The sequence below is a fragment of the Zalophus californianus genome, chromosome 12 (genome assembly GCF_009762305.2).
Source record: "Zalophus californianus isolate mZalCal1 chromosome 12, mZalCal1.pri.v2, whole genome shotgun sequence".
In the NCBI taxonomy this organism is placed as follows: domain Eukaryota; kingdom Metazoa; phylum Chordata; class Mammalia; order Carnivora; family Otariidae; genus Zalophus; species Zalophus californianus.
Genome location: NC_045606.1, coordinates 74,657,170 through 74,674,895, shown reverse-complemented (window position 1 = coordinate 74,674,895; position 17,726 = coordinate 74,657,170). Strand labels below are relative to the sequence as shown.

Here is a 17,726-nt window from a genome sequence, read left to right as displayed (position 1 = left end):
TAGTGATTAGCAGAAAGCAGCAGAGCAAGCCTGTGAATTGTAGCCAAAGAAAGACTCCATCAATATATATCGATCCCTATTCTGCCCAGAAAGACAGTATACTACTTATTAATATACCTAACCATTCCTTGAGTTATCTTTCTTAATTTTACAGGCTGGGCTTCATTATTTTGAATCTGAGGTCCTGTCTTTTGAAGTTCTTTAACAGGCTTGACAATTTAATGCCTAAAATCAGAAAACAGAGACATCAGATATATCATACCTTGATAAATTATCTAGATAACTTATCTCTATAAGGCCAGCTTAAAAAGATACTCATACTTAGAATCCTCCCATAGAGATTCTTGAAATCAGATTTCCATCTAAACAAATGGTAATCATCATGCTTTGATAAATTATCCAAATGAGACTCATTATGTAAAATGTTTTATATACAGAAAATCTTTCAACGGTTCTAACTCTTTTGGTTTATTTTACCCATTTATTCTAAGTGATAGTTGTGGCTACACATTTATGTATCATATTAATGCAAAACCATCATTGCCATCTGAAAATTTAGGTATCTTCCAGTGATGTCTGTGAATCTTTTAAGTTGTGTCCATGGGGCTGTCCTGTCTTCCTATTTTATTAACATTCTAATCATCTTCACAAGTACTTACAGGTACATCTACTTCTTTCCAATACTAGACTGAATGGCCTGCATGTTCTTGATGGCAAGAGCAGTATGAATTTTGCTTACTACTCTATTCCAGTTAGGAACTATACGAAATTGGGCATAAAGTTGGTACTTCATCAATACTTGTTGAAGAATAAGTGAATGAATACAAACTTGTGGAGGCTGCCATGCGCTGGCAAGAAACCAACCATGATAATACCCTGAAGTTTGTCTTTATTTTTCTTCGCTCTTCTGGCATTGATACCATCCACCCGCAGCATTCTGTCAGAAAGCCTATCAGATGACTGGGAAACATGGAAGTTTGTCACCCAAGCTGTGTTTGCCATGTGCATTCTGTCGGGAAGCCTATCAGGTGACTGGGAAACATGGAAGCTTGTTTATTTATTTATTTTTAAAGATTTTATTTATTTGACAGAGACACAGTGAGAGAGGGAACACAAGCAGGGGGAGCGTGAGAGAGAGAAGCAGACTCCCCACCGAGCAGGAAGCCTGATGCGGGGCTCAATCCCAGGACTCTGGAATCTTGACCCGAGCCAAAGGCAGGTGCTTAACGACTGAGCCACCCAGGTGCCCCAAAACATGGAAGTTTAAATCACCCAAGCTATGTTTACCATGTGCACTTATGCCAAGCCCGGCGAAACACCTGGCTCCGCCTCAAATATCCATGTGTTACTGCAGACACGTAATGATGTGAGTGGGACTGCGTGTAACATGCTCTTGAAATTTTTGAAATAAGAAATATTTTAGTGCAACCACATTCACTCATCCTTCACTTGATTTCAGATCCCTGTCTCTGAAAATGCTATTTTGTAGTCACATAATTTCTACCAAAAATAAAATAAGTGAAAGGCACGGATGGTACCCTGTCTTCCTGGAACCATCTCTATCAATTGTCCAACATTCTGTTGAAAAAAGAAAAAAACAAAATCCTATGATGAGTATTTCTAGGGTTGTTCTGATTCCTCCTACCTCCCATACCCCAATTATTCAGCAAAAAAGGAAAGAATGTCAGTATTTGTTAAGTGTCCCCATGTGACAGACACCTTATGTGTAGGATCTAATTTAACTTTGCAATGATGCTAGCATGTAGGTGTTACTTACCTAAGTTGCATATGAGACTACTGGAAATGAAGTGAACTGCCCAAGGGCATGTGGTAATTGAACATCAGAACTAGGATTTGCATCTGCCTGTTTGATTCTAAAACCTGTGCAGTACCCTCAACATCTCGGTGCAGTACGTGCATGCTGGAATTCACACAGCTCTAATAGAGATCTCGAATTCGTTTAAGCATCTTTTTTTTTTCTCACCTGTATTTTCATTACTGTGCTGTTGGCAGATTTTTTAATGGGGAGAGCAGGTAATGCAGAGATTCCACTAAGGAAACTTTCCAAACAAGTAATTAATACCATGTAATTAAAAACTGTACATGTGTTTAAGTATCTATTTTGCCTTTTCATTTAACCAGCTTATTTAGTTCTAAAAGCAGAGTTATTGAAATAAACTTTTCAGTGTATACAAATGTTCTCTCAAGGAAAAGGTCCCTTGCTCTTGAAAATATTTTTGTTGGAGCAACATAGACAGGTACCACAGAAGCCTATTTGAACAAATTACTTGAATCAGCAGCTCTGTACAGACACAGTCTGAAAGATTCTTGAATTCAGTTACACATTTTAAAAGGAGACCTAAGGGGCACCTGGGTGGCTCAGTTGTTAAGCATCTGCCTTCAGCTCAGGTCATGATCCCAGGGTCCTGGGATTGAGCCCCGCAACAGGCTCCCTGCTCCACGGGAAGCCTGCTTCTCCCTCTCCCACTCCCCCTGCTTGTGTTCCCTCTCTCGCTGTGTCTCTCTCTGTCAAATAAATAAATAAAATCTTTTTAAAAATAAATAAATAAATAAAAGGAGACCTAACATTTCAGGGTTCCAGCCCTGTTTGGAGGCATATCTTAAACATTTATCGTACACTACTGTTTTCTATGACTGTAGTTTCTTAAAATGTTGAAACAATGAACTTACCTTTGCACAGGACACCTACATAATCTTTCCCAGGAGTTATTTGGGCTGTGGATTAGATAGAATTTCATTGTCTATTACTTCCATAAAATTCAGGTTAAAAAAAACTAACATTATATAATACGGTGTTTGCTTCTAAATGCTTTTTGGAGGGGGCAATGAAGGAGGAAAATAGTAACATTTTGGTAGATAGGAACATTTTATTAAAAATCGGTTCTAACAGAGATGGATCATACCTGGGGGGAAATATATGTGCGGGTATGTGTTTAATCTATACCCTCAACTGCAACAATTTGAAGCCTTTGTAAATATATAGATACATACATACATGCACAGTACATAATTATACATATATGCATTTATTCACATATACATATAAAATTGATGAGTTTTTATTTGGTTTATTTTCAGAAAATAATAGTCCACAAAACCACTGAAAGTGAGCTACAGCCAACTTAGCTATTCAAAGGATTTTTTTAACCCCCATCGTCATCAGACATTTATAGGTAAATATATTTTGATTCAATGTTTTCTTCTGTACAAGCACAATAAAGAGAGCATATTTTTTATTCCAATAATTGAAATGTGTTGTTAAAAATAATTCATATTTTTATTCTCATCTTGCAGTATTTTTGACTCATTGTATTTGTTTATAATTTCTGTATTATATGACATTGCCCATAGAAACATTTTTCTTTTCTTTTCTTTTAATTTTTTTATTGTTATGTTAATCACCATACATTACATCATTAGTTTTTGATGTAGTGTTCCATGATTCATTGTTTGTGCATAACACCCAGTGCTCCATGCAGAATGTGCCCTCTTTAATACCCATCACCAGGCTGACCCATCCCCCCGCCCCCCTCCCCTCTAGAATCCTCAGTTTGTTTTTCAGAGTCCATCGTCTCTCATGGTTGGTCTCCCCTTCCGATTTCCCCCCCTTCATTCTTCCCCTCCTGCTATCTTCTTCTTTTTTTTTTTTTCTTAACATATATTGCATTATTTGTTTCAGAGGTACAGATCTGTGATTCAGCAGTCTTGCACAATTCGACGTGCTCACCATAGCACATACCCTCCCCAATGTCTATCACCCAGCCACCCCGTCCCTCCCACCCCCCCCACCAGTCCAGCAACTCTCAGTTTGTTTCCTGAGATTAAGAATTCCTCATATCAGTGACGTCATATGATACATGTCTTTCTCTGATTGACTCATTTCACTCAGAATAACACCCTCCAGTTCCATCCACGTCGTTGCAAATGGCAAGATCTCATTCCTTTTGATGGCTGCATAATATTCCATTGTGTATATACACCACATCTTCTTTATCCATTCATCTGTCGATGGACATCTTGGCTCTTTCCACAGTTTGGCTATTGTGGACATTGCTGCTATAAACATTGGGGTGCACGTGCCCCTTCAGAGCCCTACATTTGTATCTTTGTGGTAAATTCCCAGTAGTGCAATTGCTGGATCGTATGGTAGCTCTATTTTCAACTTTTTGAGGAACCTCCATACTGTTTTCCAGAGTGGTTGCACCAGCTTGCATTCCCCCCAGCAGTATAGGAGGTTTCCCCTTTCTCCGCATCCCCACCAACATCTGTCGTTTCCTGACTTGTTAATTTTAGCCATTCTGACTGGTGTGAGGTGGTATCTCATTGAGGTTTTGATTTGGATTTCCCTGATGCCAAGCGATGTTGAGCACTTTTTCATGTGTCTGTTGCCCATTTGATGTCTTCTTTGGAAAAATGTCTGTTCATGTCTTCTGCCCATTTCTTGATTGGATTATATGTTCTTTGGGTGTTGAGTTTGATAAGTTCTTTATAGATTTTGGATACTAGCCCTTTATCTGATATGTCATTTGCAAATATCTTCTCCCATTCTGTCGGTTGTCTTTTGGTTGTGTTGACTGTTTCTTTTGCTGTGCAAAAGCTTTTTATCTTAATGAAATCCCAATAGTTCATTTTTGCCCTTGCTTCCCTTGCCTTTGGCGATGTTTCTAGGAAGAAGTTGCTGCGGCTGAGGTCGAAGAGGTTGCTACCTGTGTTCTCCTTTAGGATTTTGATGGACTCCTGTCTCACGTTTAGGTCTTTCAACCATTTGGAGTCTGTTTTTATGTGTGGTGTAAGGAAATGGTCCAGTTTCATTCTTCTGCATGTGGCTGTCCAATTTTCCCAACACCATTTGTTGAAGAGACTTTTTTCTATTGGACATTCTTTCCTGTTTTGTCAAAGATGAGTGGACCATAGAGTTGAGGGTCCATTTCTGGGCTCTCTGTTCTGTTCCATTGATTTATGTGTCTGTTTTTGTGCCAGTACCATACAGTCTTGATAATGACAGCTTTGTAATAGAGCTGGAAGTCTGGAATTGTGATGCTGCCAGCTTTGCTTTTCTTTTTCAACATTCCTCTGGCTATTCAGGGTCTCTTCTGGTTCCATACAAATTTTAGGATTATTTCTTCCATTTCTTTGAAAAAAGTGGATGGTATTTTGGTGGGGATTGCAGTGAATGTGTAGATTGCTCTAGGTAGCATTGACATCTTCACAATGTTTGTTCTTCCAATCCATGAGCATGGAACGTTTTTCCATTTCTTTGTGTCTTCCTCAATTTCTTTCATGAATATTTTATAGTTTTCTGAGTACAGATCCTTTGCCTCTTTGGTTAGATTGATTCCTAGGTATCTTATGGTTTTGGGTGCATTGTAAATGGGATCGACTCCTTGATTTGTCTCTCTTCTGTCTTGTTGTTGGTGTATAGGAATGCCACTGATTTCTGTGCATTGATTTTATATCCTGACATTTTACTGAATTCCTGTATGAGTCCTAGCAGTTTTGGGGTGGAGTCTTTTAGGTTTTCCACATACAGTATCATATCATCTGCAAAGAGTGAGAGTTTGACTTCCTCTTTGCCGATTTGGATGCCTTTGATTTCTTTTTGTTGTCTAATTGCTGTGGCTAGGACTTCTAATACTATGTTGAATAGCAGTGGTGATAGTGGACATCCCTGTCGCATTCCTGACCTTAGGGGAAAGCTCTCAGCTTTTCCCCATTGAGAATGATATTCGCTGTAGGTTTTTCACAGATGGCTTTTATGATATTGAGGTATGTACCCTCTATCCCTATACTCTGAAGAGTTTTGATCAAGAAAGGATGCTGTACTTTGTCAAATGCTTTTTCTGCATCTATTGAGAGGATCATATGATTCTTGTTCTTTCTTTTTTTAATATATTGTATCACGATTGATTTGTGGATGTTGAACCAACCTTGCAGCCCAGGGATAAATCCCACTTGGTCGTGGTGAATAATCCTTTTAATGTACTGCTGGATCCTATTGGCTAGGATTTTGGTGAGAATTTTTGCATCCATGTTCATCAAGGATATTGGTCTGTAATTCTCCTTTTTGATGGGGTCTTTGTCTGGTTTTGGGATCAAGGTAATGGTGGCCTCATAAAATGAGTTTGGAAGTTTTCCTTCCATTTCTATTTTTTGGAACAGTTTCAGGAGAATAGGGATTAATTCCTCTTGAAATGTCTGATAGAATTCCCCTGGGAAGCCATCTGGCCCTGGGCTTTTGTTTGTTGGGAGATTTTTGATTACTGCTTCAATTTCCTTAGTGGTTATAGGTCTGTTCAGGTTTTCTATTTCTTCCTGGTTCAATTTTTGTAGTTGATACATCTCTAGGAATGCATCCATTTCTTCCAAGTTATCTAATTTCCTGGTATAGAGTTGCTCATAATATGTTCTTATAATTGTTTGTATCTCTTTGGTGGTGGTTGTGATCTCTCCTCTTTCTTTCATGATTTTGTTGATTTGGGTCATTTCTCTTTTCTTTTTGATAAGTCTGGCCAGGGGTTTATCAATCTTGTTAATTCTTTCAGAGAACCAGCTCCTAGTTTTGTTGATCTGTTCTACTGTTCTTTTGGTTTCTATTTCATTGATTTCTGCTCTGATCTTTATTATTTCTCTTCTCCTGCTGGGTTTAGGCTTTATTTGCTGTTTTTTCTCCAGCTCCTTTGGGTGTAGGGTTAGGTTGTGTATTTGAGACCTTTCTTATTTCTTGAGAAAGGCTTGTATTGCTATATACTTTCCTCTCAGGACTGCCTTTGCTGTATCCCAAAGATTTTGAACAGTTGTGTTTTCATTTTCATTGGTTTCCATAAATTTTTTAATTCTTTAATTTCCTGGTTGACCCATTCGTTCTTTAGTAGGATGCTCGTTAGCCTCCATGTATTTGAGTTCTTTCTGACTTTCCTCTTGTGATTGAGTTCTAGGTTCAAAGCATTGTGGTCTGAAAATATGCAGGGAATAATCCCAGTCTTTTGGTACCAGGTGAGACCTGATTTGTGACCTAGGATGAGATCTATTCTGGAGAATGTTCCATGGGCACTAGAGAAGAATGGGTATTCCGTTGGTTTGGGATGGAATGTTCTGAATATGTCTGTGAAGTCCATTTGGTCCAGTGTGTCATTTAAAGTCTTTATTTCCTTGTTGATCTTTTGCTTAGATGATCTGTCCATTTCAGTCAGGGGAGTGTTAAAGTCCCCCACTCTTATGGTATTGTTGTCAATGTGTTTCTTTGCTTTTGTTATTAATTGCCTTATATAATTGGTGCTCCCATGTTCGGGGCATAGATATTTACAATTGTTAGATCTTCTTGTTGGATAGACCCTTTAAGTAGGATATAGTGTCCTTCCTCATCTCTTATTACAGTCTTTGTTTTAAAATCTAGTTTTCTACCATTATAGGTTACATATCTCTTCTCCTGGCTGCTTTCTGGATTTTCTCTTTGTCTCTGAGACTCATAAGTTTTACTATTAGATGTCGGGGTGTTAATCTATTTTTATTGATTTTGAGAGGGGTTCTCTGTGCCTCCTGGATTTTGATGCCTGTTTCCTTCCCCACATTAGGGAAGTTCTCTGCTATAATTTGCTCCAATATGCCTTCTGCCCCCCCTCTTCTTCTTCTGGGATCCCAATTATTCTAATGTTGTTTCATCTTATGGTATCGCTTATCTCTCGAATTCTGCCCTCATGATCCAGTAGTTGTTTATCTCTCTTTTTCTCAGCGTCTTTATTTTCCATCATTTGGTCTTCTATATCACTGATTCTCTCTTCTGCCTCATTTATCCTAGCAGATAGTGACCCCATTTTTTATTGCACCTCATTAATAGCCTTTTTGATTTCGATTTGGTTAGATTTTAGTTCCTTTATTTCTCCAGGAATGGTGTCTCTAATAACTTCCATGCTTTTTTCAAGCCCAGCTAGTATCTTTAAAGCCATGGTTCTGAACTCTAGGTCCGACATCGTACTAATGTCCGTATTGAGTAGGTCCCTGGCAGACATTACTACCTCTTGTTCTTTTTGCTGAGGTGATTTCTTTCATCTTGTCATTTTTTCCAGAGGAGAATAGATGAATGAGAGAACAAAATGCTAACAGGTTAACAACGTCCCCAGAAAATATACTCTAAACAAATCAGAGAAGACCTGAAACCAGGGGAAAAGAAAGGGAAAGAAAGAAAAAAGAAAGAGAAAAAAAAGAAAAAGATAAAACCAAAAACAGAACAAAACAAAAAAAAAAAACAGAATATGATCAAATATGATTAGGCTAGTGCATAGATCAGTGCCACACACTAAATTCTGGGTGTATTTTGGTGTGTTAGAAGATAGTGCCTCCTAAAATTGTAAAGAAAGACTTATATATGTACAAAATAAGGGTTGATACAATGAAGGGATGGAATACGAGTGTAAAGATGAAAATTCTAAAAGATTTTATAAAAGGAATTGATAAGAAGTTTGAAAAAAGAAAGAAGATTTAAAAAAAAAAAAGGAGAGAATGTGATCAGGCAGGAGACTAGAACAAAGCCATACACTAGAGATTTAGGGTATATTTTGATCTGTTAGAAGAAACTGTATCTCAAAATTTTAAAGAGAGAACAACCTATATATATATATATATATATATGCCAAAAATAAGGGTAACTACTATGAAGGGATAGAATATGACTCTAAAAATGAAAAATAAAAAAAATATTTTTTTAAAAAGGGATTGATAAGATGTTGGTTGAAAAAGAAAAAGTTAAAAAAAACAGTTAAAAAAATTAACTTTGAAAAACTAATGAATCATGGTAAAAGAGCCATGAATTCTATGTGCAGTATTCCCTTAGCGCTGGAGTTCTCCCATTCTCCTTGATCGATAAACTTGGTCTTGGCTGGCTTTTCGTGCTGATCTTCTGGGGGAGGGGCCTGTTGCCATGGTTCCCAAATGTCTTTGCGGAGGCGGAATTGCCCCACCCTTGCCTGTCTGGGCTAAGCAATGCTCGGGTTTGCTCTCGGGAGCTTTTGTTCCCTGCAAGCTCTCGGTACAGCTTTGGAGGACAAGAGTGAAAATGGTGGCCTCCCAATCTCCGCCCGGAGGAGCCGAGAACTCGGGGCCCCGCTCCTCAGTGCGCTCCCAGAGAAAAGCAGTCACTCCCGTGTCCCCGGTCTCTGGCCGCACTCCGTGCTCACCCGGCCTGTGACCAAGCATTTCTATCTCTGGCACCCAACCCCGTGTGGAGTCTCCAAACCCAGCAGATCCCAGCGGTGTGCTCCCCCACCGCTCCTCCCGGGGGAGGAAGGGGAGTCTCCCCAGCTCTGCCGCTTGTTGGGTCCCTGCTGGAGGAGCAGTGGCCTGACTGGGCCGCAGATCACAGTTTATGGCAACCCCGAGCTGAGAGCCCACGCCTCGGCTCCGTCTCTGCAGCCAGCTTTCCCGCTCCGATACTGGGAGCTCTGCCGCACTCAGGCACCCCTGGTCTTTCTGTGACCCCAAGGGTCCTGAGACCACACTGTCCCTCGAGGGTTCCACCCCCCACTTAGCCACTGGAGCGACATCCCTCAGCGGAGCTGACTTCTAAAAGTTCCAATTTTGTGCTCCGCAGCTCTATCACTTGCCAGAAGTGGTGGAGGCCCCCTCCCGAATATCGCCTCTGATTCACTTCTCCTCACCTCCTACCTTCCAATAAGTGGTCGCTTCTCTGTTCAGAGAGTTGTTGCTACTCTCTTCTTCGATCTCCCGTTGAGTTCGTAAGTGTTCAGAATGGTTTGATCCCCATTCAGCTGAATTCCTGAGACCAGACAAAATCCAGGTCTCCTACTCCTCTGCCATCTGGCTCCGCCCAGTACTGTATATATTTTAAATATATTTAACTTCCCACTTATATCAGGAATATTTTCCCCACATTGTTTGCCATTTAATTTTTGTTAATTAAAATTGTTTCCATTTCTGTGTAGCAAATCAAGTAATATTTTCTTCATGCTTTGTGTCTTTGGACACAAAGACACAATGCTCGCTAAATGAGGCTTTCTGCCTGCCAAGATTATGTAACTAACTATTCATCAGTGGTTATAAGAAGCAATTCAGGAAGTAATGGTCAAATTCTATTTTCTCTGAAACTCTTAATCAGTGTTGTTGTAGGATTATTTCCAAAGTGTTTTGAAATTCCAAATTTCATTATATAAAAATGATAATGGAAAATTATAGCAACAATAATAATTCTGAAGCTAAGAATTATTAAGCAATTAATATGGGTTATCTTAAAAAAATCACAACCCTATTATCATCATCATCATCATCATCATCATCATCATCATCATCTCTGCTTTACAGCTGAGGAAACTGAGGATAAGAGAAGTAAATGAAACTCATTTCTATTTGAGTTGGTTTCTGAAACAGTGCTTTTTTTTAAAAAAAGATTTTATTTATTTATTTGTCAGAGAGAGAGAGAGGAAACACAAGCAGGGCGAGCAGCAGGCAGAGGGAGAAGCAGGCTCCCCGCCAAGCAGGGAGCTCAATGCGGGGCTCCATCCCAGGACCCTGGGATCATGACCTGAGCCGAAGGCAGGCACTTAACCCACTAGCCACCCAGGCATCCCTGAAACAGTGCTTTCTGATTGTTACATCAGAACATACTGCTTTAATTATTTTAGCTGTACTATGTGCACATCAGTTGGAAGAATGGACCAGCTTCCTAAATAGAGGTTTCTGCTTCATGTATTCTCCATACACAATTTAGCCTAGCCCCTCATTTCTCATGTTTTTGCTCAGTACTGTCTAGTTGGAATAGTGGCTTAAGAACTCTGAGGGATACAGTCAAAGCTGTTTTTGAGTATTGTTGAGACTTCAACAAAAGAGATCCTTGGAGGTATGTTCCCATGGGAAACATCTTGAATCTCTTATACTTCTTATGATACCAGCTACCTTCAAGGAGGAAAGTGGCAAGTTATTTATGATGTCTCTTCTCTACTTGGACCTACTTGCATTGTATCTAGCAGACACCCTTAGATATTTTAGCTTGTATAAGGTATTTCTGTTTTTGTATTTTTTCATCATTTCAATAAGGATATGGGTGTAGAATAGGAAGTTAGATATTTATTTAGAAATCCATAAGGATCTTTAAAGGATGAGTAATGTCCTTTTAAGGAAGAAGAGAGGTGTAAGACATTCTAGGTAGGAAAATTATTCATAGAAAATGTAGAAGTAAGAAAGCAGCTGTCTGGAACTGGTGTGGTTGCAGTTAGGAAGACATAAAGTAGGAAAGGTAGTTTGAAATCAGATTGTGCAGGATTCTGTATGCCAGACTGAGATACATGGGTTTTGTTCTTTAAGAAACCAGGAGCCATCAGAATATTCTCTCTACAAATGACAATCCTTCCAACACATGAAATTGCTAACATATTTCCCTTGAGATTGTTTTCTGCAAACTAATAAACTAATATGCCCAGTTTCTTTTCTCCTCGGGTAGCATACTTCGATTTTATCATTTTTTGATAGTTCTCCTATGAACATACTTCAGTTTATCTGTGGCAGTTACTAACTATACTTTATAATGTTTCCTTTTGCATTTTTAAAATGCTGCTTTCACATGTATAATACCTTGAAAACACAGGCTTTATCACTTTCCTCTTTTTTTTATGTTAATTCAAACTTTACTATAAATATGAAAACAGTGGAAATGGTGATGCACAAGATGATCATACAAACACACCAGTGAACCACAAGTCCTGGAGAGAAGTGGGAAAGGCAGCAGGGCGGCCCCTCTCCCTGCCCCACAGGGCAGTACCACAACAGTCCTCCAAAAAAGGCAGGAAAGCATCATCGGCTGGAACAGGGGCTTTCAAGGGAAGCTCTTCTTAGAACCCAAATGCATGTGCTTTGCAGAACAGCTAAGGGTGGCAGGACTTGTGACCTGTTTCCCTGGGTTGTAATGGCAAACCTGTCCCGTGATAGGAACAGCTGTCTGCTCAAAACCATTTCTGAAAAAAAGTTGGTTGGGAGACTGAAGAGGAAAAAGAATTGAGCCCCCCCCCCCCCCGCCCCAACTCTGTACGGGTGGGAATAGGGGCCGTCAGGGATTAGAAATCATTCCCTTGGTGGAAAAGCAATGAATAGGCCCTGAGGTCGGTTCTGGGAGAGAAAACACCTCAATTTCCTTTTATTTGAGAGACACAAAGCATGTTTCCCGAAGGTCTTCCCTGCTTCCACACAACCTGGGGAGGCTGAGGCTACTGATCTCTAATTCTGCTTCAGGGTCTGCTGTGGATCTCTCACACCTGTCCAGGGTGCTTGCTGGTGCAGACCCTGTCCCGGTCCGAGTCCAGGGAAAAGGACAGCTGTGGAAGGGTCAGGAACTGTGGGCCGTGGAAGTAGGGCAGGCCAGTGGAATGGGTGGGCTTGCAGGAGGTAGACAGGGGGATGGCCTGCAAGAATTTTTCAATTCATAGCTGGAGGGTTGCTGAGGGGAGGGTATTCTGAAAGATACCACCCCCCTTCCCAAAGTCCACGAGGAGAGAGGCTTCCTTCTCTGACTCAGGAAGGGGAGGGGCTCTCGATGTTGCCACGCTGCACTCGGTCTGGCACTTCCTCCTCCTTCTGCTCCAAATCAAAGTTCTCAAGCTCCTGCAAAACCTCATCCGTGAAGTCCCGGGAGTTGTGTTTGTCAGACACAGCTAATCGAATCGCATCATTGAAGAGCTTCACGACATTGGTACCATCAGCCGCTGAGACAAAGTACAGGGGAAGGGAGAACTTCCTGGCAAAATTGAAGCTCTTTTGGGTCATCTTTATGTCTGCATCAATTTTATTGGCCACCACGATGCATGGGATCTCTGGCCTGAACTCCCGAATCTCTGTATACCAAGTGCTCAGGTTCTTGTAGGTTACTTTCCTCTGCACATCAAACACCATGATGCAAGCGTGGGCCTTGTGGTAGTAGGAGGCATGCATGCTCTGGAACCGCTCCTGGGCTGCTGTGTCCCAAAAGTCTATCCCTCCTCCCTGGACCACTGGAATGAAGGGGTGAACAGTGAGGTTGAGTTGGCATGAGGGGGGAAGGACCACAGGAACACAGAACACCACAAACCTTGAAGGATACAATCCGTCCATGAGAAACCTCTCCATAAGTTTGGACTTGCCCACAGCGCTGTCCCCTAGGCAGATGATCTTCACGTTGTCATCAGCATCGTATTTCTCTTGGTTGAGCTCACAGGGTTTGGGTTTGTCGCTGGCCATTGGCTCTTGGCCGTTCAGCCCGGGGTAGGTGTATGCATGTGGGGTCTTGTCACTGTCCCTCGGGCCAGCCGGGTTCTCTCAGCGCCGCACTCTGCTTCTGGCTCCGTTCGCGTCCTCGCAGCTGCTCAATCACTTTCCTCTTTTTTATTCTTTCCTACCACCACACACATAATACCTCCCAACACATGCAAAATACTGGAATCATCTTATTAACTGAGTAGAGACTTTATTATTTTTGGGTGAACAAAGTGATTGTTAGTGTCAACAATCAATTTGTATTTGGTAGTAATGCTGCAGACCTCTTGTTCTCTCCGTCTCCCTCCCTGTCTCTCTCCAACAATGTACCAGCATGTCTGTTTCTTATTTCATCTCTGAAATAAAGTCCAGAGATCAAAAATGGGAGACAGCTAAGCTCTCATCAGGGGCCTGTTAATTAGATACTAACTTCTAAAATTTCCCCAATTTTTTTACCTGAATGCAAAAGAATAATTTATTTGGATACTGTTCATATCTTATTCTATGGTTTTCTTAAAGCTGGCTTGCCGGTTTTATAATAGAGCTGAACCATTGCCATACTTCCATTAAACCAAAAATAGAAAAAAAAAAAAAAAAGCAGAGTAAATGTTTCCTATTTGTTATATCCCTTAAGTTTCTCCAGCCATGCAGAGTATCTTTAACGGCATTATTGTTAGCTTGGAATGCTGTGTAACAACCTTTGCACATGTAACAACTTAAATAGGAAAAACAATGGCTAACCATGATACAAAAAAAGGTGGGGTAATAGCATACACACCCTGACTAGTTTAAGCAAATTTCCTGAAAGTTAGCCAATGGAAATTTGGAATACTTTCTAATTGTCTAAGACTACCATTCCTGTTCTGAGGTAAAATGTACCATATTAGACACTGTTAAAGTGATCTTGTACGGAAATACGTGAATCAAGAATTTGAATTTAAAAAAGAGTCCCTTTATGACAAAGTAGTGGGGAAAAACAGACTATGGAAATATTTAAGTCTTCCGTAGCAAAAGATGGCTCCTTGGTATTTACTGTCATCTGTAACTGTTTATAAGGGATACTATGTGGGTATATGGGGGTGAGGATGTGTCTTTTGGCAGACATCTCAGGTATGCTGCTCTACCATGTTCAGTGGACAGCATCATTTCTGATAATGAATTTGTTAAGCAAGCCAATGATTATATCAGAAACAATAAGAAACCCATTAAAACATACCTAAACTTGATGAAATCTAAATTTTAACAAAAACGTAGATGTTTGTGATTATAATTGGATACTAAAATGAAAGTATTTAATGAAAGCCTCAGCTCTGGCTGAAGCCTTCCCTACAAGAATATGCAGAGTACTCCCATTTTTTAAAATGAGGTATGAGACTACCTTATGGGACTTGCAAAGGAGGTGGTCAAAAGCTAGGTTTGTGTAGGTCTTTACCCACGTTGAACGTATAAAAGGGCAGAAGGGCAGGCATGGAGATTAGAAGAGGGTTTATGGGGAGAGCTATTGGAAAACTGTGAGTCCTCTCCCCTCTGCCTCTTTATTATGCTCAGGAAAATAGGCATCAAAGTAACCACTCAGAAAGCTTGGCACATGTCCCTTGCCACTTGGAAGACGTAGTGGACACAGTCTCAGGCCAGACAAATTAAAGGGTAGGAAGCTGACTGTGGCTGGCTGGCTGCCCTGATGGTGGAATTGAGAGAAACCAATACATTGGTGCAGTCTGTTCTTCCAAAATTTCTTAGGGGCAAAGAATGTAAGATAGTTTCTCACAGACCAGTCAGGGAAAGGAGAGATAGAGCAGAGCAGGTGGGGTAGCTTTACCTTTTCTCCAACAAGATTCTCTCCGAAGAGAGAAGCTGGAGGCCTACTGTGGAACTCTAGGGGCTGAGGTAGGCAATCAACCAGAGGCGATGCTTTGCCCTACACCACAGGAACTTTGGAGAAGTGTTCCCCAGCAATGGACTTCTCTCCAAAGAACCTTAAAAGGCATCCCAAAAAAGAACGAGAGCTTTAAACACCTGCCAAGCCTGGAGAATATCATCTCCAGTTCTTTATTACAGTATATGATGAATAAAATCTTTCCTCCTACTTCATCTCCCTAAACCCCTCCAGCTCCACCTTGGAAGAAGTCAGAAACCATGGATTAGCAAGCTGGAGGAAGAGAGGTAGAAGCATAAGACAGAAACATAAATAAAGCTGCTATTCCTCTGAACAGATTTGATCTAGGGAGGAGAAGATTTGGTATAAATAGAATTGGAAGTTTTTACAATTACATAGGATTGGTCATTTTAATATTAGAACTGATTTAGGGGACTAACCTGACCAGAGGTTACTCTGAGGGTGACCAAAACAGTCAACAGTACCTTCCCTAAAGTGCATCTTTTAAAGTGAGGGAACAACTAAGCCTGCAGAATGGGTTTGAATGGGCAGAGGTTTTCTGGTTGCACACTTAAGTCCTTCTTGTTCAGTGTTTGTGATTAGCTGTCTACCTCTCCCCAGAACCCTCTAGGTTCCAGATATGAGGCCAGTTGGCTCCCGTTGTTAACTTTATTCTAGGCCCAAGGGAAAAAAAGAACCCTTCATCCCAACATATTTCAGTTGTTCAGGATCCATTTACTTCACTACTGGCCCCTCTAACCTTATACCTTGAACCTTGTTTTAATAGTCAGCATTTTGCATCCTTCCTTGTCATAAAGCCTCCATCTTGTTTTCCACCTCTGAGTTCAGTTTTTGATTTGCATCTGACACGTCCAGCTATTCTTCCCATGGCCTGAGCTCCAGTCCCCCGCTCGGAGTCCCACCACATGTTGCCAATCCACATGCCAGCTTTCCTTGATCCCAGACTCCCTCAGGCTGTGTAGAGCTTGCCTACTGGGATCTCCTACTCACTCGCTCACAGACCTCCCCGAAGCAGAATACCTGCCCAGACTTCTCCCTGCCTCTGGCTCTTTGCTTCATATCGTTGCTGAAACAGACTCCTTTTGCCTATGTCGAGCCTCTCTGACACTCTTTTCTTTCTACTGAGAAAAGCCCCACTTACTGTCCCATTCCAATGGGCCTACCTCATCTCCTGACCCAAGAACCCCTTATAGATCAGGCCTGGGTCCCTTCAGTCTTCTTAGACTTGGATTAAGTCCATGGAGAACATGTTCCTCAATTTTAAAATATTTATTTAGTGAATCCTCTAATCTGGGTGTTTTGAAGTAACAAAGAAACATATCCTTGAGTACCTTATGTAAGGAAGACCCATTTGTACAATTCTTAAATCGATGAAAAGAAAGTTTAATGTACTTTCAAAAATCCATTTCCTTATTAATTGCTCTTAGACTTTTCTATGTCTTTCTCACCCAAACCTCCTGAATGACAATTCTAGCAGGGAAAGGCCTTTTTGGTAATCCCACGCTAATTTACCAGGCTACCAGGATAGTAAGCCTCTTCCAAATCCAGGGGTACAAAACGCAGCAATGCCACCTTGTAGAACATGTTTACCAAGATATTTAGGTTTTATTGTGCACTTCGATTTGTGGGAACCCATATTCTTGTTTTATTACCTACACCAACTTGATCAGCAGGAAGAGCAATAGATCCATAACACTGAGGATGTTGTCAAGAAGGTAGGCTTGGATTTATACATTTATATAAAGCAAACTCTCTTTCTTTGTTCCCTCTTTCTGCTCCATCCAGATTCCCATTCAGTACCACCCTTGTGGCAGTTGTGGGGTGAAGTCTACCCTAGAACCATAACCCACATCCTGGTTATGATGTCATTTTAATAAAAAATGTAGAACAATATAAATTCTTATTTAAAAAAATAAAACATTGTATCCTTTTTAAAATAGTTATGACTTCATTTAATCCTTACAATTTACACTCAAGTTTAAAGCAGGCACAAGGATCAATAGTGCCATTTTACAAGGGTATGAGTGACACCAAAAAGTTAAAGGATTTGACCAAACTTAAATAGTTGGTGAAGTTAGGTAAGCCCTTGGTCTCCCAACTCCCAGCCCAGCATCCTTTCCTTTATATGCCAGCCCTTATCCTTATTAGTTCTATTCTTTTTTTAGTGAGGTACAATTTGACATTTAAGGTTATATTTGTTTCAAGTGTACAACCTACTAATTCCATATTTGTATATATTACAGAATGATCGCTATCATAAGTCTGGTTAGCATTCTTCACCATACATAGTTACAAAAACTGTTTTTCTCGTGATGAGATCTTTTAAGATCTAGAAAATTATTAATTCTAATGATTAGGTTTGGTTGCAAGTGATAGGAAAAGCAAAAAAATTGTTTAAACAAGACACAATTGGAGGGGCACCTGGGTGGTGCAGTCAGTTAAGTGTCTGATTCTTGGTTTCAGCTCAGGTCGTGATTTCAGGGTCGTGAGATTGAGCCCCACGTTGGGCTCTGCGCTCAGTGTGGAGTCTTCTTGAGATTCTTTCTCCCTCTCCTTCTGCCCTTCATGCTCATGCTCTCTC

The 17,726-nt window shown here is 40.6% G+C and overlaps 1 protein-coding gene and 1 long non-coding RNA gene across 14 annotated transcripts in view; one reads left to right on the top strand and one right to left on the bottom strand.

Moving 5' to 3' along the window:
* LOC113911567 overlaps positions 1 to 17,726 on the top strand; it is a 97,956-nt gene that overhangs the window by 45,069 nt on the left and 35,161 nt on the right. For 10 of the 13 annotated variants that reach the window (XR_004819466.1, XR_004819469.1, XR_004819470.1 and 7 more), the window contains one exon: positions 3,100 to 3,194. The exons of the other annotated variants lie outside the window; for them this stretch is intronic. This is a non-coding gene — a long non-coding RNA (uncharacterized LOC113911567). The remainder of the gene's footprint in view (positions 1 to 3,099; positions 3,195 to 17,726) is intronic. 13 annotated transcript variants of the gene reach the window in all.
* On the bottom strand, positions 12,473 to 13,291 carry LOC113911565 (rab-like protein 2B). Its single transcript, XM_035723340.1, has one exon. It carries the CDS (start codon positions 13,231 to 13,233, stop codon positions 12,532 to 12,534), a length of 702 nt encoding a protein of 233 aa, XP_035579233.1. The 5' UTR covers positions 13,234 to 13,291; the 3' UTR covers positions 12,473 to 12,531.

Excerpts from the sequence above, each read along its gene's own strand:
- LOC113911565 (XM_035723340.1), bottom strand. The coding sequence starts at position 13,233 with ATGGCCAGCGACAAACCCAAACCCTGTGAGCTCAACCAAGAGAAATAC.